The following is a 26,683-nucleotide window of genomic DNA, read 5'->3' as shown; positions in this document are numbered from 1 at the left end:
CCAATGACTTCTTAACTTCCACATAACTTTTATAAACAGGACCGAATAAACTATTAAGATCTCATCACATTAACACAGTTGTTTCCTTTGATTACCCTATTGCTTATTTGTCATATAAAATGAAGAGGTGACAAATCTGCTGATGAGACCATAAACAAGTGACCGTAATTCTCTTGATCAAGGCCATGGGTTATCAACACAGGCTGGGACCTAAAATCCTGGAGCACCAGCCCCAGCTCCTGGTTGTGTCAGCTGGGAAACACATCCCTGGCTCTCCCCTGGCAATGCAGGCCAGGCTGGGAGTGAGACAGCACAGCAGAGTGCTCCTCTGGGAGGCTGGGGCCCATCCTGCTCTGGGGCCCCCATCTGGAGCTAAGACAATAGGAGGAGTATTTTCACTTCTGCTCCAGGCTTTTCCCAAACGGGCCTGACACATTTGGAAGACACCAGGCATAATCGCAACTATGATAAAGGACTGTTGATGCTCATGAAACACCTCATAAGTCAACAGAAGACAACAAGGGATTCTTTGTTTCTTCTGTCCTAAACTATTGTTCAATTACAGAACTATAATTCCATTTCATTCATAATAATTTTACAAACTAAGCTATCCTCTCATAATTTAAATATCCATAGTAATTTCACTTACACTGTCTGCAACATAACAATGTGAAATGACTGTGAAAACACATGACAAGGGGAAAATATACTATACAATAATGAATTTTCATCAGAAACCCAGGGGACACAATTGTGGATGAGTTGTAGCTCCTCCTGATGCCACACTGCTCCAGTGAGTGTCATTAGACACAAATAAAAGCTGTCAAACTCTGCAGAAGGCCATGAGGGCAGAATTCATTCCTGCAAGATAAATGCAGTCCCTATGCTTTATTATGTCCATTCACTGAGACAGGAAGAAAATCTGTAGTGGAAAACACTGGAATGCTTGTTAGGAAGCTGCCTGTCAAATTGGCTCTGGAGACCAGGCAGATGGGCTGAACAGAGCAGGGTGGATGCAAGCAGAGAGTCAGTCTGTCTGTATGTGTGTGTGTAGGCCAGTCTATTATCTGTCCATCAATCTATCCACGGTGTGAATGTTTGTGTGCGACTTTGAGCTGACTCGCAAACTCCTCAAGTTGACCCTGCATATTCACAGCGATGACCTAAAGAACTCCAACACCGGTGTCAAGGATGCCATTCCTTCAGCAGAGCAGAGAACCCGGGAAAAGAGATGTAATTAATATGGAGCCCAGACGCCAGGCTTAGACCCTCGATTAGGAAGCGTCTGTATGCGGCACAGTCAAGGTTTGGAGCATTTGGGGTGGGGGGGGGGGGGGGGGGGGGGTGGAAAAGAAGCACAAGGGATCACGAGTGGGCAATTACTTCTTGTTTTTGTTTTCCAACATTGCCAGTTTTTAATGAGGTTTGACCAGTGCGATCTCAGTGATACATCAAAGCAGCCTGCAACAGCAGGATAGGAGAAGCAGGGGTAATTGAATATGTTGCTGAATTTATTTCCCAACAGGGGACAGCAAGAGTCTCACTGCCGACTTCTTCTGTTAGCTGCAAGACTTGAAATTCTCAAGAGATTGATAACTTGTATTTCCACCAAGCAATTTGTTTAGTATTTTGAAAAACAAATATATAGTTAAAAGCTGGCATTCATGAGAACACTTTTGACATGAGTGGAAGGTTACGGCTCTATTTCACACTCTATCATTATCATATAATGATTGTGCTATTAATTATAATTAATTCTAAATCTGCTGCCTGTTCAGTTTTGCTTCCATAACACTAAGGTGCAGAGTCTACTCCCCCCCAAGGTCACTCTCTGGACTGGCTGCAGTATTTCCTGTGACTGGCCATGAAGGGACTGCGATAGGTGGCAGGGAGTTGAGGAAAGGCAAGGGAGGGGCTGGGGAGCAGTGAGGAGGAAGAAGGACCAGCACACTCAGCTGGCACAGCCCAGCTACAGGGAGTATGGCATTTGGGCTCAGTGCCAAGAAAAAGAACAGCTCTGAAGAGATGCCAAAGTGAATTGGGGCAGGCACGGCCAAAAAGCACCTAATGCTTTTTAAATGTTATTTACTTGATGGCAGCAGCTGATACCGGCCTACTGCTGGACTGGTGTTATATTACAGTCCCTGAGAGCAGAGCCGATGACCTTAACCGCTTATGTAGGCTATTCTAAATGTTCAGCCAAACACATTCTAAAGCAAATCTCAGACAGCTGGGTGTTGAAAGGGAATTTCAGTTACAGCATTCAGCTGAGGGTACAACGGTAATGTCTGAGTACAGAAACTTGGCACATTTCCTTCTGGTGCCCTTTAGGTTAAAAGGGTAAGCACAGAGCAGACAGCATTAAAGTGTCAATGTGTGCAAGCTTGTGTATGTGCATGCATATATGTAAGAGCAGATCATACACTGTAGTTGTGGTTAAAAGGTATTATTAAAGTGAAACGTGGCTCCCAGAGGCATAGAGTAGGTTAAGACTCAGTGGAGCCAGTTTCTCATGTGGCAAGATCCCAGAGACACCAGCATGGGCCTGCTGAGTGGGGCATGGCCTGGGTCCAGCCAAATGGAACACAAATCGCCCCAAACTGTTCAAAACCTGGCCTGGAAAAATGAAAGTGGGATGTAAGGCATGCCATGTGATGCACAGTAAATATTTGGTCAAAATTAATGAAGGGGCAAAGTCTGCCAAGAAGCCTTTTTCTAGACATCCACAGAGGGGAGACCGTGCCCAGTCTGGCATTAAAATGAAATTTCCTTCTGCAGACAACTGCTCACTGCCCTGTCTGCTTTCCAGCACCCACTTACCACGTCCTCTCCTCAAAAAACATACCAACTGTCCAGGTACACAGCGTATCTAACAAATACTGTTTTCTTTTCATGCTATAACCAAAAATCACTTGATCATAAATGTATCCCACTTCGTTAATTCCCATCTGTCAGTTTTCTACATTTAACAGCAGAAACATTGTCAGACATCTGAATAAATTTTCTAAGAAAACCTGTTCCTGTTCCTCTGGAGTTGGAGACAGAGGGGGAGGGGAAATGAGATCTGTGCAAGACAGCTGTGATGACAAATGCAAGAGAGGAAATATCCCTCTCACCAACAGCCTTTCGTACTTTTTTTCTTCGGAAAGTGGAAATAACCACCCTGAGGACATTTCTTCTTTCCACTGATACTGAATTTCATTGATTTCCCTTCTCCCTTAAAAAGAAATCAACAGTGAGGCAGCCAATAAAGAGGCAGACGTCACACAAAACTTTATACAGTTTGCAGTCCGTCATGTTTTATTAATACATGGCACTAAAAATAAAGACCATTCATGAATATAATCAACGAACTTCTATCACGCAAACTTAAGCTCACCTCAATCAAAGTCACAGGGTAAAGAAAGCACTGAATAATTCTGGCTTTGGCTAGTTGAAAAGAGGAAGCCAAATACACTTCAAGATGTCAAAAGGGTGCACATCATTATCATTAAAGCACTGAGCAGAGGTAGAGGCAGAAGTGAATAGTTTGCTCTGATTAGAGGACATAATGAGATGGGATAAACACCAGCTGTCAAGACTGAATGTTGGAAAGAATCACAACAGTCAAGTATGACAGCATTTATCACAAAGCACCTTCAGACATTTTGCAACGTCTTCTGAGCCCAAAAAAAAAAAAAAATGTATGGAAATGAAGGCGAGGCTTTAAACCTAAAGTGCACCTTTAATAGCTTGAGCTACGAAGCTTCCGATTAAGACTTGGTGACAGACATGCATCCAAATGCAAAAGCAATTTTGTGCTTAAAGCCTGAAGAACCTGTCTCTCACCAGGTGACTACAACTGTTATTCAATTAGAGCTTTCATTGTATAAGCAAAGAGAAGGGATGTGGGAGGGAGAGAGAGTGACTGCAGAAGAGGGAGGTTAGTACAGTTGAAGGAGACTGAATGGTGACAGGGAGGCCTGATAAACAGCTCTGCAAGTCTTTCAAAATGGAACAGTGCAGTTTAAAACCTTTTTTTTTTTTTTGAAAAGGTGAAAATCCAGAGGCTTTCAGTATAAGTCAAAAGTATCGTTCCTGTTCAAAGGCTTCAATGGTGTTTGCACTTTTTACAAACAGAAAGTGGCTCCACACATTTTCTACAGCAAAGAAGATAAAAAAAAAAAAAAAAACGCTGTTTAGGATTATTGTGTTCATTTCAATGGTGACATGAGATTTGAGGGAAATGTCACCAATTTTCAGAAAGTAGGTAAGCCTCATAATAGATCGGGATTAGAGTTAATCTCCCAACTCAGAGAGACACTGTATTTACATGTTGGAAATTCACCCAGTCATTTGAATCTTCCTCACCATGGTTACAGCTGAATGGTCGGAGTGCCTCCAAAAGCAGTCCTTTAATAGTAAATTTCAAGGTCACCTTCTCATTAATTATGTTTTCCAGCGCTTCCTCTAAAATAGAGAGCACCCCTCCTACTTTTATCACTGTCTTTTGTGTGACAGAATTAGCCCCCAGGAACTTGTGCATATAGTTGCTGATGCAGCTCTGGATGAGAGTGTCTTAAGAACACAAATCTCCTAATCATCTCTGCGCCAATTGCACTGTCTGGATTTAAAAAAAAATGTTTACATTTTTAAAATAAACAAGAAATGGTGTGTGATTGGGGAGGAGAACCTTGTCACCAGAGGGAATCTTAAATACAACAGTATAGCTGAGAGGGGGAGGAACCAAAGACATTAATCAACTAATTAGCAGTCTCTCTTTTAACTGCTAATTTAATCTATTCCTCTCAGCCTCTTTAATGGTATTTTCCCCTGTCAGTTATAACCAAAGAGAGGTTTAGCATTTCAAAAGTGTATCCAGGCCTTGCAATGAGAGGGTAATAGAATGGTCACAGAGGCTGGGAGGAGGCCTGAGCTCAGAGAGTGAGAAAGAAAAGAAGGATAGTGGGGAAAGGCTGTCCTCAATGCCATCTCTCAGTCTCCCCAGTGGAGAAAATGAAAGGGGAGGGAGGTCTGAGCCTTTTTAAAATGCACAACGCAGAGCACCCCACGGTAGCATAGCTTTACCACCACAGCAAACACCCGGCCCAGGGCGAGCCTTCTGGGAGTTCCTGAGCATGCAGAATTTAGATATATGACGGACGTTGGTTGACTACGCTACACCAAACCAAACCCTCAATGCCGCACTGAAGCCTTGTACCAGGATCTTTTATTTACTCAGCACTTCTAAAAATCAACCTCACCTCTCCCCAGATGTCCACCTTTATAAGAAAAAACAACACCGGCATCCTTGCTGCACAGTTTTCCACCACTATCACCCTAATCAGCACATTTGCTGCCACAAGGGAACGGTAAGAATATGCAATGTGAGCACAGAGAGCCAGATCAAGAGTATTCCCAGAGCTGGTGTATCACGGTATGTTTGACTGCTCCGTCCTCCTCTTCGTCCTCCACCCCCTCCCCACACCACCCCCTTCCACACCCTGGGGTAGCCTTTGTGTAGCTGCACTAACCCCCACTACACTCCTCACACACCCACAGTCCCTCGTGAACCATTCTCTTCCCCTCCTCCATGCCTTACAATCGCCCTGTTAAGGCGACACAATGTGGCCTCCCCGTCCCCAAAGGCTTTTTCTGCATGTCGGCCTGCTTTATTTAAGAAAGGCTCTGCGCTGACCAGTCACAAAAAAGGCACGTCTTCAAAAATTGGGCCAAAACAAAAAATGCGGGGGATGGGTAAGAGGATGAAGAGATTCCTTAAGCCCCGTTTCACCACCCCACACATACACAAACACACACCACCCACCACCCTCAGTTTTTCCTCCTCACTCACATCTATATTAGTGGAGTCATGGGGAAACTAATCCACAGTGACGCAAGATCAAGTTAACATGCATATACAATGTAGAATCAAATGTGGATTAACATTATGTAATTTGCTCATGTATTACTGTGTCTGCAATACAACCTTTTTGCATTTTTCATAACAGGAAGCAAAGCCGTGGGAATTCTAAGCGTGCCATTTGTGAACCGAGACAGAAACCAGACAACACCTTTCATCCTATGAGGACACGCCATTTATCACTTCTGCACCAAGTGGCAATAGGGAATGTTTGTCCTCCACATCAACTGTCAGAGCAAGATGCATTAACTATACAGCCTGACCCATGAGTCTAATATCCTAGTCATGCCATGCTGCCTTGTAGTATCATGCAACTCCAGACTAAAAAGCTTACATGAAGTTATGTTCCAGAGTATTCTTAATGTAGACAGCTTAACTCGCTATACATTTTTAGAACTTAGACTGACAGACAACTTGACGGACAAAGTTGTACTTGCTAAATAAGTCATACAAACATTATTAGCCAGCAATGAGCAATACTGTCCTCAATTCTCACTGTCCAAACTGAAGCCTGGTGATTTTGGTGTCATTTCTGAGGAATCTGAAATGCCAAGAGGTTGACAAAGGGTAATGTGATGTCTCCACAGTTTCATGAGATGATATCAGTCCTCGCTGCCGACACGCATATCAGTCAGGATGCACTATTGACATCAGATGGATTTGTTAATTAATCCAATTAAGCAGTGCTTTTAGGTCATTAAAGGAAGAGCAGTTGGGGGAAAGCAGATCATTAAGAGTCACCGCCTAATTTATCTGGCCTCAAACAAACTGCTTTGAAATGTTTATCTAGTCAGTCATTAATGACTTAGCCACGGTTCTCATGAACAGGAAGAGGACACAGGCTGCCCTCCCACATTCCTCCATGTGGTTTCACTAAGCCAAAGTCTGCCTAATCCTGGATCTTAGGGTGTGAAACCCTGCTTGATTTGGATTAGGATCAGATTAATGTGTATTAGTAAAAGTTATAGAGATATAGCTTTGTGGACACAGTCACATCACACAGTGGTGCAGGATTTTTCCACTCAGGTAAAGAGGTGACAAAGTCTACCTGAGACTTTTTTTCTAGTATGTTTCTCAAGACACCTACTGGCCTCACACAACATTCATTCAGAACTCTCAAAAACAAAGTGATTTCTGGGCTATCTGGAATACCACAACGCTATTCCAACACTATAAAAAAAAAGAAGCTAGCTGCAAGAGATGGCGAAGAGAAGAGGCTGGCTTTAATGAGGATGTTTTCAGGCTATGTGAAAGGTAATTGTAAGAAGACAGGAGACAGAGATGGGTCTCACCTGTGGTCTCTGGTCATTAATTGGCTCTGCAGCCTGCTGTGTCCTGTCATATCGTCATGATGTAGGGGTGGAAGGGCTCTGCAATTTATCAGCACTTACGAGTCAATTTGTCAAGACCTCAACGGCTAGGTGCTTCTGGGCCCGGGGCCGATTAGAAGGGCACCACTCCCAGTGCCTATATTTTTTATCAGCACTATTACATACTCACACTCATCTTTAATCACCCACAGTGTTTACAATGACAAGGAAGCCATTTAAAAAACCCCCCCAAAAAACAAGCCTGATATTTGCTCTGAAATTATATCTTAATATATATATTTCTAACGGTCCTTATCTCCTCAAAGTGATCTGGAGTGTCACATTGAGTGTGAGAAGTATAGCCACCTCTTGCCCTCATCTGAATGGTACCTCTGAGGTGAGTATAAGGTCTGATGAGCACTTGGAGGACAGATAACAACCATTTAGTGTACAGCAGGAGGACAGATCACCTGATAACAGGGTGAGACATGATAGATGGAGGTATCAATTTACAACCTTCAGACACAGGCAAGGCAGTGATAAGCAAGTCACCACAAGTCTGACAAGGGCAAAGGTCATCTCATGTCTTCCCCTCTGTTTCACACATACAAGTGGTATAAAAATACTTTCTTACAACCAGGCCAGCAATATTAAAATAATCTTGATATGATCCACAGAGATGTTACTAAACACCATTAAGAATTTACTTAAGAGATTTGATACCTTCCCTACACTAGAATGAAGACGTAAACCCCCCAATTAGCAGCAAATATGATATCTTTTCCTGGCAAGTGGCCTATAATCCAATTTTCCTAACACTGGTGTCTAATCCAGGACCAATCCTTTGAGTATCTGCAGTCTAGTCCATCTCTATTAACAGGCCCTATTCTCACGCCTCTCCCCAGAAAACGTCCCGAGACATCCCCACAGCGAGGCGTAATTGGAAACCCTGGTGTCTCACGGTCTTTCTCACAGGACAGGACCATTACTGGCTCAACTCAAGCTCAGGATCCAGCTAAGGGTGGAGCAGATGGAGCCGCCACCTAGCTCTCAATGCTCACCTCTGACCCTACTTCCTGTTTAGGTGAAACAACGTTTCCTCAAACTACTGTGGTGTCACAGGTTTTCCCCATCTCATCTTTGCTCAGACAACAAAGACCCAATTCAGGAAGCAAATCAGGAAGAACTAGTAACAACAGGCATGATGAAGTTCCGTACAAAAACACAGACTCAAAAACTGGATGAACACAACAATTAGACACGAAAGTAAGACCATATATAGAAGATGCGTGATATTTTAGTGGCAGTGGGGTGTTTTAAGATGTCCTATTGATTGCACTAGGGAAACCACAGTCATTCCAGTTTGAACATGATTGAGATCTCTGACATTCACACAGAAAGACTTCACTTCTAGGGACATATGGAAACAGACTACGAATTTGGACAGGTAAGCCATAATGGCTTTTCAAGTTTAAACTTGAAAACAATTACACTAACTATTACTTAGGTAATTATACAGGTGGGTCAGAGTTACGATAAACAGTAGCAGAGAGATCCTAAATGTCCCTGCTGATTCTTTGGTTCGTTAATGAGTATCATATAAATAAATTACCTTTGTTATAAATATTTGTCTTTTTGTCATAAACTGTTTTACTCGTTACAGGTTTTGCACCAGTTTTTCTGCGTGTAAAATGCCCTACTATGTCCCATTCAGGACACACACAGTCTTAAGGTCTTATAATAGTATGATGGGCATTTGCTTCCTCATAACAGAAGTAACTGACCTGGAAAACCCCAGCTATCATGGTCCAGGAGCTCTATAAAGACACCAATGTGATGGTTGAGGGGAAATAATGTGAAAGATAATAAAGAACAATACAGGCAGCATCAGATGACAAAGAGAAATGAAACCAGATTGTTGTGCCTCCACAGAAGCTGTATAAATAGCACAAAACTGAGTTAAAAGTCAGTAAGTCTTACAGCCACACTGAAGGAGAAACTGAAAATTAAAAACCCATGTCATGCTGCAGATTTCCATTTTAAAAACATTAAAAAATGTTGCACTCAGCAATAATAGTCATCCACAGGCAGAATCACGACATACATGGAAACATGGTCTCCATGGGGGCTTGTGCTGTCTGTTTGACCGATGATAGCTGCTCTCTCCACTGATCCCACATGGCTTCAGCACTTTCTGTGTAACTTTATGTGTGCTCAGCTCTTAAAAGTAAGATAAGCCCTCTGAGTTGACTTTCATGGTCAAGAGAGGAAATTTCACTATTATGTATCAGATTTTTTTCCCTCATTTCAAAGCATGAAACTGAAAATAAACACAAGGGGTGAGCCTCATATATTAGAGCAAGGCCTAAAATGCACTCAGAGTTTAACAAAAGTTCAATGTTCAAAATGTGTTTTCTTATATTTGGAAAAGTTCACTGAGAGGGCATACATTTTAGTAACGCATTTTGATTTTAAATGAAACTGTATTGTTCTGAGTGTCGTCTAATTGAATAGCTGTACAAAGTCTAGCTTTACAAAAAATAACAATAAAATAGTTTTTTATTCTCACTGTTAATCAGTTAATCAGCTTTTTTCCTATCCTATTTTTTTTTCTATCCTTTTTATCCTCTTGCTTTCCTCAAAATTCAACTTGTAAAACTCAAATAAAAAGCCTAAAGCCACCAGATTACTGGGAATAATAATAATCACTGACTTACCTGAGCACACATGGAGAATTCCTAAAAGAATTACAAATCCAGTAAAAGTTGGAGACATCATTCAACGTCTCTCTTATGAGAAATGTTCTAGTGTAATCCAAATTATTCAAAAAACAATTTGGGCATCCACTCCTTCATGTCAAACTGGAAAACAGAATCCAGAGTTTGAAAATTTAACACCCAGATTTTGGTTTGTGAGTCACAAAAAGCAAAATATCATAACAGTCCAAGAACAGTTTATCACGAGCTGGCTTTGGCTTCTTGTTACAGAGGAGGAAAAGGGTTTAAAAAAAAAAGATGAAAAAAATAACACAAAAACAGTTCCAAACAGCCCGGAATCTCAACACATGCTCTGTTTCAGTAGATCAACTGAAGTGATTTGCAGCATGTGTTAAAAACCATGGAAGAATATCTGAGCGGAGAAGAAGCAGAGCTCTATCCTTTCTTTGAATTCATCCCGTTACAGCCGAGCGCTCAGTGACCATCCAGGCGATCTCATACAATTTTTTTAGTTCCTTTGTGCAAAAAAAAAAAAAAAAAATCAATAATAAATCCACTGCAAACTTTAAGTTATCTCAAAAGTGAATAAAATGACGCGAGCAGTCGCTGTAGTCCACGCTAAAATGCTCTCTGTTCTTGCAGTCACATTATTTCAGTCCAGTTGTGAATCTGTCACTTGAGATCGGAAACTTTGCGAGTTAGTCCTGTCCTCCCTCATCCACCGGATCCACACAGCAGATCAGTGCAACTTTTCCATCACTTTCCCCCCGTTTCTCCTCTGCTGCAACTCCGACTGATCCTCGTGCGCGTCGCAGACCCCGAACCTCAGGCGAGAGGGGGGGAATACGGATTCATATTCACAGCATTTCATTCAAGGAAAGCGGAATGCCTCGACAATTGGTATGCGCCTTTCTACCCCCTCCATAGACCCGACAATGTTTCTCAGAGAAGAAATTTAACCTCTTCCCGCCTGGATCCCACCGAGCAGCGCAGTTACTCAGCGCACACTGGCAGGCTACTGTATTTTCTTTAGCTATGTCCAATAATAAGAGAAACCTTATAAAACTATTCGGACATGTTGTTTTTATTCTTTCTGCGGTTCCTGACTAAAAACTATCGTAACAGCCTATTCCAATGATATTCCTGGAGGGACCAAATAGTATATGAACTCAATAGTTATTATATAATGGTTCTAACATACTTTAGGGTTTTGTTTTGTCTCCTGTGGTTTCTCAGTCCATTAATATTTCAAGATTAGAAACTAGCTATAAAATGCTATTTTTACCCCTGTGAAATATATTAAAGGACACAATCATTTGTCTTAGAACTATACAAAAACGATAGACTGAATATGTACCATTTTCATTAAAACAATTAGTTTTATATATAAAACCTTATACCCGTAGGCTGCCTGCAGGGCTATATTGCTTAATATGGACTGAGAGATTAATTCATGACGTTTCTAAACACTTCTTAGCCCGTTTTCGATATAAGCATATATTGTATAAGAAATCCAAATAAAAGAAGTTAATACCTATTTGTGCATTATTTATGACTACACATTGTAGGCCTTCATACTACTTATAATGCTTCAGCTTAAAATTTGGCCTGACAATTTAACTGGTGATCCATGTTCCCAATTTAACATCCCTCCCCCAGTGTGACATAAACTTAGGACTCACCATAAAAATGTGTTTTCCATCTGTTTTATTTTAGTTCAGAAGCCATGCCTCTCTACAACAGTGTGATCAGTTTAGCCAATAGCCTACCACTTCTTCAGGCCTGTGAGGCAATACCAACTGTAGACACAGACCTGGCATAGGCCTACATCATTTATAATCCTGCAAGTCATCTTGCATTAAAAGATCTAAAATGTGTGGAAGACGTGAAAACAAAGACAGAAAGAAAGAATTGCAGAACACTTTCTCATTTGCTCAGCTCAGCTCAGAGCGTCTCTATCGGCTTCACTGAACATTTGTTACCAAACAGCGCCCTCCAGTGAAGGTTGCCGGAACTAATCTAACAAGAGCTGTTACAACCAGCAAAATCCTCTGAACATATGTCTTCTATAATGTATAGTAACAAATTAGTCATCAAGCCCAAAGGTCCTTAAACTGTTTCATGTACCAAACACCCTCAGAGCAAACACCCACAACTGACAACAATCTTTTCTCAGAAATTCAACACTGCAAGTCAGTAAACAACATGGAGAAGTCATATTCATTTTTTTTATATCACAAACTTATATTAATGAAACAGCTGAACTAATCTAGTTTGTACTGAATGAAGGTACAGTGACCCCCAGTCCGAGAATGACAAGTCAGTGTATTAACTCAACCCATAATCTGAAACTACAGCACTTGGCTTTCTTCAGTCTACTTTTTAGTCGGCGCTGGGACTAGTGTTCCATTGCAATGTGCATCATAAGTGAATTAAACAAAGTAAAAACAGCCCTTATGAGCATATTTTCTTCAGCAGGACCATGACAGCACTTAATTTAGCACATTGTACAATGAAAATACAAATACAAGCAACAATCATTCAAACAGATGAACAAAAAGCTGTTCTACACACTTGTGGTTGGGACAGCCCCCTGTTGCATGCTCCAATTTAAAATGTACATGAACTCTTTGCTACTTTACTAGTTTATACCCCTTAAGTGATCCTTGCATGTCTCTGTGCACTAGTTTGAGACCCCTGCTGGAGTCTGCATGATGATGAATGCTATCCAACTGACACATTCAGACAAATGTCTGTCTTTCAATCCCAAGCATGTTTTTATTTCTCATTTTTACACACTCCATTCCCACCTGGTCCTCATGTGCCCTGTTTTCCTGAAAGCTTTTACAGCCCTGGAACTGTAGAGTGGCTGTTCAGCTGAATACCAGCAATCGAACAGTGAAATTTTCTTTAGCCAGCAGCAGGGAACTGTAACACAGAGGCAATTATCAGCAAAGTCCTCACTTAGACACACCAGGATTGGAGGGTGCCTGGAAGGACTGATTAATACAAGAGGATGTGAGCATTTTAAATGTTTGATGTGGCACAGCCAAAAATAAATAAATAAATAAATGTAAAAAAAATTAAAAATGCTGAACTAACACAGAAAGATGATACTTTTATCATGTAACTTACAGTGCTCTCATGTTTCTTAACTGCAAATAAGAGAAACAGAAAAAGTATAAACTAGTGAAAAAGAGATTGACATTAGTAAACTGTTATTTTACTGGTATTATTGTGTTTGTAAACTTCAAAGAATATCCCATTATAATAAGCAGTATGCTTGTAGGCAGGTCTTGGACTTGAACATGGCTCTACCCCTATCACCACAATTTCAAAGTTTAATGTTGCAACAAACTCTTTTGAATTCAGCTCTGGTTTCACCCTTCATCTATGGTTGTCAAAAAACAGAAAGAGAGAAAGGAAAAAAAAAATCACACAGAGCCACTAGTTATGGCGTCTGAGCCCCGTGAACTGGGAAGCTCTGTTCTTTCTCTTCCCCCTCCCTTGCAACCTTGATCAGACCAGCAAAAGCAAGAAAAATGACATATTGTTGGGGCTGTGATAGCAGCAGAGACAGCAGAGAGCTTTTAACACCACAACCAAATCGTTTCACACTAAACTACTTTCCAGAATATACAAGGCACAAAAGGATTAAAGCTTCCCCATCCCTGGCTGCAAAGTGCTCGAGGGCTTTAATGCTTTAATAGCCACTAAAGAGAACCAAAACAACTTCGAATAATGTCAAAGATTTGATGAGTCATTATTTTTTGGATGATAGTTACATAATAAAGCACTTTTTGTACTTACTGTGAAAGGCCTGGTTACATTTGTGTGGTTTGTTGTGGGAGTGCCTCAAAGTCTGGTGGTTTTGGAGAAGTCCAAAATTATTAGGCAGCCGTTTGCACGAGTGAGACTTCTGTAACCCACTGATGCGATGGGCTCCATGTGGACCCTTATGGTCTTTAGGAACTCCCAGCATTACCAGCATGGCAAACAGCACCACCAGCAAACACACAATCTGCATGGTGATGGGTGTGGACAACACAGAACCAGTAGATGTGCAAATAACTCATAGAATATACACCTTTCTGGCTAGTTCGGTGGCTGCAGACTGGTCTATCTCTGCAAAAAAAATGTTAAGCAAATTCCATAATTCACTGCTGCTCTAGTTACACCACAAGCATTCATTGAAAAAGGGCAAATAATAAAAATCCAATCCAAAGGTCCTCTTGAAAATTCCCAAGAACGGCAACAAACTGCAAACATTGCTGCACTTCCCACCAAGAGCCCTTCACGCTGCTACCCTTGAGATCTGCCAAATACATAAACCCCTGCAGTCTTGGCTAGTCTCCTAAATCCAGTGACAATGTTTCCCCCCAGAGGACGATGGGATCTTAATGAGGGCAACTATATACGATATACAAAGTGCATGGTGAAGTTCACTCCCTTCGCCATCTTGCCATCCCATTGCTCAATGGAGAGACTGTCTCTCATCTTCCTGGCCTTTTTATCTCTGATAATTCTCCTTTTAATATTCAAAAGGAGTTTGTGGACGTTTCGTCTTTTCTTATGATGTTTCTATGCATGCAGCGGGACGGGGGATCCTGTAGACTACATGCTGAGTCTCCTTTCAGATGTGTTGGACTCCCACACAAAACCTAGGCCCCCTCAGCATAGAGTTGATGGGGTGACACACAGGCGGGGTATGGCAAAGGAGCCCACATTCTCTTTCCCCTGACTAAGGCTATTTAATGGCTTTCATTCCCATCTTGCCAGTGCACCAAACAAGATGGCATAAAACAAAACCTTTCCCCCTCAAAAAGATTCTCCCTGTTGAGAGGCAAACATAACATTCCCAAAAGACAGAAAAGTAAGAACACTTTTCCATCCGTAGAAAAAGTGGTGCATTTTGGGATTTCACACTCCACAAGCTGAAGTTTCAAGGCCTGAATATGTGAGGAAGTAAACAGAAACTTATCAGAGTTGCAGCTGGAGTCACCTTGGACGGAATGTAGCAGTCACAGGTTCAGTATGTTTGAGCTCCCTTCACAGTCACTTTAGTTGGATGGTTACCATACTTCACTTGCCTCACATTCACTACTGTCTTTTATCATTTGTGTCCTGTCCTTGAGGAGCCATCCTTTTATTTATTCATTATGCTACTTTTCTTTTTTTTTTATAAAACAGCAATTCCAATTTGTATTCTTGGTGAGTTCACAATGGGCTGGCATCATTTCACAGCTCAGTCAACTTCTCCTCACCAACCTCAACGGAGGATCATAGGCTTAAAATACAGGAATGTATAACCATATGGAATAGCATTTACTCAACTAAGCCAGCATTTATCCAATCTCTTACAACATATGGAAATCTCTTATTTTTTAAAACTTCCTGTAGGAAGTATCTGTTGCATGATTGATATGTGTGGTCTGCAGGATACATCATGTTACATGAAGGCTGCTTTGTAATGCAGAAGGCTTTCAAGGAGGAGAACTCTCCCCTCTCTGTCATGGCACAGTTGAGAATGAGATGATTTTCAGGTGGGATGACAGATTGTTAACATGGGAAACACGAAGACTGAAAGGACGGGGTGAGAGACAAGAAGTGATGCGAGGGAGGAGAGGACAGATGACCCGAAGTTAGACCATATTGGTGTTACTGTGTCAGTGCTAAAGGAGGCAACTAATCATTTCTGATTGGTCACTGAGGGAGTGATGAAGCTCCAGGAGCACAAACCATGTCACAACTAACTGCACAAGCCCCTGCCATCATAAGAAATCTCCTATGCTTGACTTGAAATGACTTTCCTCTTGATATATGTCCATTTTGAAAAATTAAGATGGCTTGAGATTAAAGTAAAGACTGATGAAAAGTATGAATAACATTTAAGGTTAATAACTATGGACTAAAGTGTAGCACATCAGCAGAATGTAGACATTAGTCTTAAACATAGCTGAGGGCCAAAAGAAAAAAAGTTAAATTCAAAGCACAGCTGGCCAGTTAAACTAAGATTGGCTATATTTAGACAATAGTAACCTCAGTGGTCATTTCACCTTACTTGTCCACTGTGGACCATACTTTTGTCCTTAAGATCCACACAAGCCCAAGAATGTATCTCTGGGCATCAACCCAGAATAAATACAACTAAACCACTAAAACCAATCTCAGAGACAAGCCAAAAAGTCTTTTAAAAAGCAGACAAGACTAAAAATGTCTCTTGTCACTATTGTATTGAGAGTATGCCAGAGAGTAGCGAAATGGACAGAAGATACAAAGCAAGTGAGATGCAAAGCAGAGTGTTAAAAAACATAAACAGAAGAGTGAGAGCATTCTTCTTCCCACTATAGCCTCTCTGTTCAGCTTTCAGACATGATAAAACAGACAGGGGTCCAAAGAAAGAAAATGACAGCATACTAAACAAATCTGTTCCTGTTCAGGGAATGCCCCCATGCATGACGCTGCTGCAAGAAATGTGAGGCGGGGGGGGCAGACACTGTGGAGAAAGAAAGAGGGGGAGCTTCACAGGATGCCGCGGCGAGGTTTGGAGCACAAAGCAGGATGAGGCGATAAACAGGCTGTTGCTTTTCCGCTTGCCTGCGCACACTGAATCCCTTTTTCCCTGTGTCTTTTAATGGGCCTCACATTAGCATCTGTTTAGCGTCAGCCTCGACATGGCCTGTGGAGGCTGATTAAAATAACCCAGCTATCACATAACATCCTGGCAGCGAGATCAAAATACAGTCAGTCGTTGGAATATTTGAGGCAAAGGGTGTTAACGAAGTTTGCGTGAATGTTCTGCACTTGTATTGTCAGAAAAATGTTTATGAGCTGCTTCTGTTTAAACTCTCCTCCTCTGAGAGGAGGTTACTGTTGTGATCGTGGAGGAGTTCCATATGGAAGGATGTGAAGTTTGTTGTATTTGTTTGCAAGTAGTCAACATTAAGATTACTATGCAGCATTTCAGCAGTTCAGTGGAAATTCACTTTCAATTTGTGAATTTCCATGCATGATTACACAAACATAACAGGAAGACAAGATGTGAGAACAATTAGACAACATTAAAGTATCTCTGACTGTCCTTGAATTTCTCTTCTTTTTATTACTGCATTCAGCTTGTTGAGTGATCTGTGCCTCCCTCCTTCCCTCACAGAAATGCAAAATTGCAAAATCAAGCAGCATTGTGTTTCATGTTTAATTGGCTTAATTGGTTTAGAGACAGGAGAGCTTTAATGACTGACAGCGGGGCTCAGGGTAACTGAGCCAAGAGATTCCTTTGTTGTTATCACTGCTGGACCTCAGCCAATCACATGGCAGTGAGATCTGGGGCAAGATCCTGGACAAGAGCGGAACTCAAAAATCTCTTCATTATATCTTCCTTGCAATTATATATTTGAGCTTCAGCTGTTAAGGTTTAGATTTTGAAAAGGGCCTTTTGTTCAGTCAGTAAATATTTCCTTGGTGTGCAGATGTGACAGCACCAGCCCTGACAGCTGAAACAACTCAGTTAGCGATAAATTAAAGAGAACCGATTACACATTCATTCCAATAATGAATGTCACTACTGTAAAACTACACAGTTGACCATTACAGGATGGAGGAAGAAAACTGTTGCGGACGATCAAATATTCAGAAATGAATATAGGACATTATGCAGGCATGCTAACATGCTCACGATTACAATAGTAACATGCTTATGTTTGCTATGTTCACCGTCTTAGTTCAGCGTGTTAGCTTTCTAATATTTTCTAAATAGCATTAAGCATAAAATAGCTGAGGTTGATGAGAATTAGTTTTGCCGGTATTTGATCATAAACCAAAGCAGACATTAAAAATTGGATCTGATGACGGCACTAGATGAAAAGTCAGGGGATCACCAGTGATATGACAATTCAAGCTGAGGGGACATGAATGCCTGCACCAGATTCTTAACAATCAATCCAACAGCTGCTGTAATGTCTCACTCCAAAATCTAAGGTCAATCAAATGTTAGGTGAAAAGGCAGATGATCATCAAAGTCATTGGGATTCATCCTCTGGAGGCCATGGATATCTGTACACAACTTCACAGCAATCCACCCAATAGTTGTTGAGATATTTCAGTCTGGACCAAAGTGGTGAACTGACTGAACAACCAACAAAATGACACTGCTATCCCTAGAACCACACTGCTACTATGGATAAAAAAAATGCACTTGATGCCCAGATCAAACTACTTTTTGTAGTTTTTTGGGGGCTAGATAAACATTCCTAAATCAAATCATTTGGTTTTCTACACACTTTTTTTTCCATATTATTACAAAGAAATCAATCAAGAAGGGAAAACACAAGTTGTTCTTTCAATATTCTAGACAAACCTCAACTGCAAACCCAAAGTGCCACAGAGCTGAGAATTGATGAGACATTAATTTTTTTTTTCTCAAAGCTATAACATCCAGAAACTTTCCAGAACTATACTTAGAATATCATTCTGCAGTAGTTGTGGTTTCAGCGGGGCCTTAGAGCCAGCATCAGTGACTGATCTCTCTCTGAAGACTCTGAGCAGAGAAAAATGCAAAGACACTACTCATGCTAAAAGCATTCCCCGTCTCTCAAATAAAAAGCCTATTCTTTCTTTCTCTTTCCCTGGTGCGATCAGCTGCCAAAACAAACTGGCGCTGTGATGAATGTAATAAATATGATCGATGGGATATCTGGCGCTGCTGACCTCACACCACGCGCTGGAGTCCAGGGAGCAGGTGCTGCTCAGATTTACAGCCCACCCCACCCCAATCTCATGATATTCTCCTCTCTTTCACACAGACGCTGAGCCCTGCTGAGACACAGTCACACTGTTGAGTCTCCACAGCCCCCAACAGCTCATACCGAGTCTCAGAGAAACAGGCCTAATATTGGCTCTGGCTGAACATCAACATGACTATGCATGAGTCATATCACTACTAATAAAACCAGCAATGATTTTACAGATCATCAAGCCATCAGTCATGGCTGACAGTAATTAGAGTAATTTTGGTGGGAGGAGTACATAGGGCTGCAAGTGAGGTGGAGAAGTTCTCTTTATGTGCTTGCTCATAAAAATGGCTAATTGATCTGAAAGCAAAGGCACCTCCGGAAAAGAATGTATAAACCACGTGCACTGCTTTGTCAGAAATACTAACAAGGAGGTACGGAGTCTGTATTTCACTTGCAATTACAGTAAATTATATGTTTCAATTTTAACAAGTTGACTATAATCACTGATCATAGATATGATCAACTAATGACACTTTGAAAACTCCAGCAGACCAGCACAGAGTTTAGGCCACTCCACACTTGGAGTGATTAGTATATGCACTTACACTCCTGACTCATTATTATAAAAATGACTAACTCTTTGGCTGATGAAGTTACGGTTTGAATTTTATGAACCATGCCTTATGTGACCTCTCCAGCATAACCAAACAGCTGCCCAGCTAAAGCTGTTATAAAGCTAACATTACACAATATAAGTCCAAGTTGGTAATATTCAAGAGCAGTCTGTTTATTATGAAAAAACTGGATACTGTGTTCCAAAATGGCTCCATTCATTGTCAGGCGCATGTGGCATAAACGTTTTGCATGCTTCCACGTTTCTGGGCACAGAGAACATGTGCAGTAACGTCCTTCTCTGGCAAAGATGGCTGAGAGTATGCGCTCTATAAACTTTCTCTGGATGAACCTGCTGACTTCCTGGTTTCTCACATACATGAATGGCCTAAAATTATTTACTGATACTCATCTAGACTTTCAGAATTTTACTGAACTGAAAGGATTAAAAAAAAAATCTGATCTTGCAAAGAGTCATTCTGTCGTGTCTGTAACACTCACAAAAATGTATTCAGTGGCCCTTCTCTTTTGTAAGGATTATGTGTGGGAAAAAGTATCTTGAGGTCGGTGTGAGTCATGTGTGATACAGAGTGCGACCAATACGCCAAAATTGCTTCAAAGCACCACATTGTGGGATGTGTGACAATAGTGTCAGTTCCTGGGGGCTTGGTATTGACATTATTGAAGCTGTATGGAAATTTTGTTACTTGAGCGCTTTATGACAAGTACAACAAAGTGCTTTGAAATCTGAGCAGGTCATCAGAGACTATTTTTGAACACACTAGGTCTACATAACTGCAAATATTTATTCCTGAAATACGGTAGCAGCAACACACTGTAGGCGCCTGACTCTGGTGCTGCACTGTAATATATAGTATATTAATGAGGGGGGAAAAGAAAGGTCACAGATTACACAGCTAGTATGTGAAATGTTACATTTACAGTCAGTGTTATAAAGGCAATGTGAACCACCACATCCCATTTAGTTAAAGGTGCCAAAGTATTTTCTCTCCTCCCCTTTGAGATGAGGAAGAATGTGACCCATTTACATCCTAAGAAAACACTTATACTTATTATACTTTCACTGAGAAATTAAAGTGCATTTGACGGGGCAGAAGCAGCTGATTATTAGCACTTAGCAAAACCCAACCCAATCTTCTTCCCAATTACCATGAGGACACTAGAAACGTGAATCTGAATATTCTAATTTAATTCTCACCTCACAGTCTTTGTGCTTTCGACCCCTGCGCACTTGTGCTAACTCCCATCTCAAATCTTACCCCCACTCCAGTGCCTCTTGACCACATAACTCCACTTGCTATCCTGACAGGAATGGCTAATAGACCCATTTCCTGGGACGGTGCTAAGCTAAGCTGTGCGGATCAGGGAGATGAAAAGAGATTGGATGGGGAACAAAAAAAAGTCTCCACTGGCCTCAGCAGCACAGAGGCTGTGGGGAAGCTGCATGTAGGACATTAGTGCATGGTTATAACTAATTATATCTCAAGTGAATTGCTCCTCCAGGCACAGCAAGGGATCTTTCTCTATTGTTACTACACTGGTAGGAAATGAGTACTGCTGCTGTACTGGGGATAATATGTGAGAGCGCAGCTAGCTGAACATGAAGCACTCTCTTTGTTTCCTGTATCATGATTATCTGGGCACTAAGACTGATGAACATAAGTGAATGTCATGGAGACGTGACACACTGATGCTGTGGTGACTCTTGGATCATATATGTGGGGGTGACACTGTCAAGGAAATTAGTTTACAGGGTGGGGACTCAAGGCCAGAGCAACAGCCCAGTAATGTGAGCAAAGGAAGAATAGAGAGTAGGGCTCTCCATTTCCCTCATGCTGAAGCTTGAAATGAAAGTTGGTCAACCAACAAATGTAACAAATAAATACAAATCAACATGAATAAATATCAGTATTTTACATAAAGGTATATGTTTCTAACTTCAAGTTCATAGATCTTATAGAATTTGCTTTTGAAAAGCTTCCAGCAGATAAAAATGTTAAAAAAATATTTTTTTGTTTGTTTGTTTACATTTATTTACAGATGGTCAAATGTGTACGGAAAAGCTGTCTGAAACATAGGTTGAATTACACTTGTGTTTGGAGTTTTGAGACTCTTTTCATAGTCTCAAATCCACAAATGCACTTTGTATTTAAGTGCTGGTGGAAAACTCAGACGTCTGGCTTTTCAGTGCATTCATGTGGGAACGGTATGGGAAAGGCATTTTTCCCAAAAGCTAAAATAGCTCCACTTGCCCCCAAACATCCAGCATAATGGTGCAAATGCTCTCAGTGATACATGTGCAGAGAGATTTGAATAGTTAGCAGACACCAAAACGTCATTTGCCAAATTTGTGTTTGCCAACACTTTGTCACAAACCAGTTGTTCACTTAAGTATACACTGAAAAATAATTGGATATGTTCCTCTATTTGCTTAGTGTGTAAATTTGCATTGGAAATATTGCACAAGTTCTATGATTTTGGAGGACAAAAGAAGCTTAAATAAACATGTTTAAGTCTTTTCTGAAAGCAAATGAAAAATTAGCAAAATAGAGTTTTTACTAACACTGCTGACTGTTCCATTTGTTTTTATTCTTATCTTTTAAATCTTTTAATTTTATGTGGAACTGCCACATTCAATCACAGCTGTGGCCTTACAAAAACCAAGAGCTTCCCACCATCCATTACTAACACTCACATGTGGCTTTGCATATTGAATTTTGTGGCATATTGGATGACACGTTCTTACTGAAGTATAAATAAGACTTAAGGCTAATGTATACTTTGGTGAAAATGTGTCATGTGACAAAGCGTCAGCTGACAGAACTGTGTCACACAACACTTTGAATTCGAAGTTCAGTGATGATATGTGTTCTTACTATAGCAGCCTTGTTTATATTCTTTGAGAAAAATGTCAGCATGCTTAAATGTTGGATATTCTGGAAACAAAAAATTTTGTGTTTATCCTTGTTTACAGGAAGGATAAGGTGCAAGTATAAACAAATCAAAGTCAAAGTCATTAAAATACTGACTTCATTTGTATCACTAGCTCTGCACAAATTATATTTTCACTATAGCTGCATTGTACTGTGTGTGTTGATGGATATATTCTATGTTACTTATCCAATCTTTGTGATTTGTTCAGCAATGTAAGCCTCCCTCACTCCACAGCTCTCATTTAGACCTGCTCTCACATCACTAGACTGTAAATCCGTCAGTACAGTGAAAGGTTTGTTTTAGTCCTTCAGGGACGTCTGCTTTGATAGAAGATAAAATTCGGCGTTACAGCAGTCTGGACCCTTTCATTCTGTAGCCAATCAGTGATGACAGCATGGTAACCTCCAGTTCCTTCACTTTCTCCCTGTCTTTATTTCCATAACCTCACAAATAGAGCAGCTCTCTGAAGTTGCCGTCCTTTGTGATCTGTGACAAACGCAATGGTAGCTGTCAGTGGAGAGGGAGGATATGAGCACTGATGTGCTCTCTGAAGTCACGCTCAGCCTTTCATGTCAAGGCAGAAGAACCAAAGACCTGTCTCCTCTCTGTGTGTTTGGCTGCCAAGCAGCGGCTAGCAAAGTGTAAGTGCAAGAGTTTTAGCATGCCTCTCTAATCCATTGCCTTCACACAGGTCAGTCTAATTTATTATGAATGAAGTTCTGTGCAAAGCCCTTTGATATCGGGAAATAATTTAGAGCTGGCTGAGAGTCAATGTCTTGGGGGACTAATAAAAAACACTTTTAATGTATTGCAAACTTCAGGTCAGCATGTGGTTCCTTATAAAATTCACAGTAGACTGTATTAGTCCCAGGTGACTGCCATATAAGACATTACCATGTCATTGCCTAGTACTGTGCCACCTGTTTTTAGTTTTATATGAAGTCAAGAACGTCAGGCTACAGTATTAGTTACTCTGGGCCAAAGTTCTTCCCTCAGCTTGACACATCTCTATCCTTTATTTCAGATGTTATAACAGGACATGAGGTTAAGAATGACTTCTTCCTCAATCTCTTTTGTAGAGTGCGATCAGATAAACAGTACTCGTAAATCAGTGCATCTCTTTCTCCATGAAGGTCAGTGAGATCACAGTGCAAAGACTCACGATTAAACACAACCAGGCAGCTAAAAGATTCTTCACTGTAACGCTTGAAGGTACACTCCATTTTCACCTTAGCTAAAACTGGCAGCTGTCAGGATTATCCTCACGTTCCAATCAGCGAGTCACGCTCCCTGAAAATGGAGTCTTTGGCAGCCGCCCACTTTATTCTATCAGTGGCAGACTGAGGTATTAGGGCACATTAGTCTCATTTCCAATTCACTGACTGGGCCAGATCGCTTTCCTTCATTTTCATGCACAGATGGGATTAAATGGCCAGATTAAAGATGAACTCCTGGCACTGTCCACTGGACAGATTTATAATTCTAAAGATGAACCCAAATGCAGTGAGGCGGCTATGACATGATTTTCCTCCTTTAAACCCTTATTCAAAGCATGCAAAGTTAAAAACAGGGAACTTTCATGATATGCTGACTTAGAATTTAAATTTAAAGATTCCAGTAGGTGTTTGGGCTCAAACATTTGAAATGTTTTGACATTATTGATAAAAGGCACAGTGTGATACTGATGATAATTGTATGTTTTTGTCGGTTATTGACTGAATTTTAGGCAAAATAAAATTTAGAGATGCCAAGCTACCGCACACAGTGATGAACGTCATAACAGTCTTAGCAGTTAATTTGGACTTCCTCTCTCTGCATTTTCCTGAAGCTGTGTGAGGTCCAGTAAATCACCTAGGGAGATTGGTCTTCAACAACACACTTTTTCACCCTCACTCTGGGCCCCCCCCCCCCCCAAAAAAAACCCCCCAGCCAAAACACACGTGATCAGTAATGTTCTCCAGACTTGATTTTGTTGTGTGTGCTCATCAGTCCCTCAGGTGAAGACCCCCATTTCTGGCTCTTCACTTCCCTACAGAGCTCTATGGTCTGAGTAGATATCGGCAACATCAACGGATGCACTGGAAGCGCTGCTTTGTGCCTCCTTTTCCCACAATTCTCTTCCAATACTCAATATGGAGAAACTCCTAGCAGCAGTCAGAGTATGGATATCATGTTTAAACTGACACTGAAGCTTATTTATTCTGTCCAAAGACTTTTCAACTCTGGGGTAATTTCTGATTGAAAAATGTAAACAACTTGCTCCCAGAGTGCATTTTGCAATCACTTTGATTGTTAGTATTAACAAGGGCTTAGAACAGGTTTGTATACATTATGTGATAGATAACACATGCTGTCTGATTATATATAAAATTCAATTTCTGATGAGGAGTTAAAAAAGTCTGACTTTATCCTATTTCAGTGCAAGAAGTCAACTTATTATTATGATCATGTACTGCTTGTACATATTTATGTATGGAACAATGGCATATTAATGATTCCGTCCAGACATATTTTAGGACATAAAACATATTTTGCTTAGAAAAATAATTATATTTATGTGTATGTGTGTGTGTGTGTGTGTGTGTGTGTATGTGTGTTTCAAAGGTTTGCTGGACACAAAATGATTCCTGCTTTACTGCAAATTCCATTCTCAGTTTATGTATGCTGGGGGTTTCAAATTTTCCACATCACACTTACTGTATGATACATATGGGACCATTATTGGCGCCAAACTATTTGTGATGTCACAAAATCATGCCTGTAGGTACATGTCTTGAGATTTAAAGGCTCCCCCAGGTGCTCAGATTTAAAGTTAGCACATAGAAATTTTACATCTTCAGCAGATGAACGTGAAAACTGCCTTCTCAGTTTCTGCACATACATCACTTTGCACAGTGGAGGTCAAACATCCAAGTAAAGTAACAAATAAGCAACACATTTTTGAGAGGATGGGAAGTGTTAAGTATCATGGGAAAGCAGCTGCAGTACCTGTGTAGCCCAAAGAGTTGTCATCCTCATGCTCAGTGGTGGGAGCTGGTGTTGCCTCTTCGCTGGCCCCTTCCTGAGCGACTCCCATTTCTGTCAACAATAATACCACAGGGACTGAGAACCCAGACGTATTCTGCCCACTTTCCCCTCCCAAGGTCCAAACCTCCAGCCCTCTACATCCTTGGAATAAGCAGAGCGCAAACACACTATGAAGTGCCAGGTTCCATCCTTGTAAACTCTGTCTCTGGCTGCAGAATTCAAACACCCACATTGCAGTAAACAACCAAACATCCAGAGTCTCAACAGTTCAGTGTACAATTCAATCTATGTGTCTGGGGAAAATAAAATGATAATTTCAGACACGTCTATCAGTCGCCGAGTATAGATCCATTAAAATGATGTGCTGGTGCAGTCTTCAGTCTTCGGCTTCTCTCTGTGCTCAGCAGGAGGTTGTCCTGTTGTCTTGTGTTCAGCTTGAGTGTATGTGTGGGTGTAAAACAGAGTCATCTCTACCGTATCAATAGCCATAAGTGGCTGCACCCCTAAGGGAGCACATGGGCAGGACAGAGGAGGGAGGGTCTGGGCACTCTGCATGACTGACAACGTCACTCTGCATGCACACATACACCGTGCACACTGCCCTGATGCAAATACAATGATGCCCCATTAATTGCTAATCAGCTCCTTTTGATTCTGGATCGTCTTTGTGCCTGTGTCTTCTTCAGTGTGACAGGTTGAGTGTGTGTGAGAGGCGGGACAGCTGGGGGAGGCGAGCAAAAGAGAGGCCAAGAGGGCCGGGGTATATATGGGTTATGGGGGGAGACGCTGGCCAACTGTGGCCTTATGATGGCTCTGTGTGAAATAAATCAGACTCAGCCATGCCCATTCCCTTTGTGGGCCACTGACAGGGGGTTAATTTGGGCAGGGTGGTTGGGGAGGGGAGGTGAGAGGAATCTTAATCAAAGTGCATCCAACCCCTTTAGCTAACTGAGTGGCAGTCTGTCAGAAGTATCTGTTTCCTCAGTGAGATCTGGCATCAGTTCTGATAAATAGCAGACGGACAGGCAGAATTGTTCATTGGAGAGTACTTTGGATCACCGGAGTGCGAAGAAGAGGGTGACCCGTCATTTCATCTGCCCCGCCCACCATTAGAGAATTGACAGCATAAATCAGAGCAGACTTTGCAAACATAGTGATGGCCCAAAAAACCCACTTTACAACAGTTTTGGACACATTAATAATGGTAAACACAAAAAAAACATTCAAAATGCAGTGATCTTGCCCCTCCTGCTGCTCCTGTAGTGTTGCAATTAATGTGACAGTTAAAAGGTCTCATGCTGGGCGCAACCTATTATTTGGCACTTCTCTGCCTGTCTGTTTATTCAAACAGCAGCGTCTAACTGACAACGCTACAGGAGATGCACAAGGACGCACAAAAATAACCATGTAGGCTACTCAGACACATGC

The 26,683-nt window shown here is 41.2% G+C and overlaps 1 protein-coding gene across 3 annotated transcripts in view; it reads right to left on the bottom strand.

The window, feature by feature from the left end:
- The window catches only part of robo1 (roundabout, axon guidance receptor, homolog 1 (Drosophila)), a 158,276-nt gene that overhangs the window by 115,613 nt on the left and 15,980 nt on the right, over nucleotides 1-26,683 (bottom strand). For 2 of the 3 annotated variants that reach the window (XM_041046109.1, XM_041046110.1), the window contains exon 1: nucleotides 9,930-10,730. The exons of the other annotated variant lie outside the window; for it this stretch is intronic. In XM_041046109.1, coding sequence (XP_040902043.1) covers nucleotides 9,930-9,990 — 61 coding nt within the window. In that variant the 5' untranslated portion in view covers nucleotides 9,991-10,730. Of the gene's footprint in view, nucleotides 1-9,929; nucleotides 10,731-26,683 lie in introns of those variants that run through there. 3 annotated transcript variants of the gene reach the window in all.

This window comes from Toxotes jaculatrix, chromosome 9 (assembly GCF_017976425.1).
Source record: "Toxotes jaculatrix isolate fToxJac2 chromosome 9, fToxJac2.pri, whole genome shotgun sequence".
Taxonomy (NCBI): Eukaryota; Metazoa; Chordata; class Actinopteri; family Toxotidae; genus Toxotes; species Toxotes jaculatrix.
The sequence above is the reverse complement of the archived record's forward strand: the minus strand, read 5'-3'. Positions and strand labels throughout refer to the sequence as shown.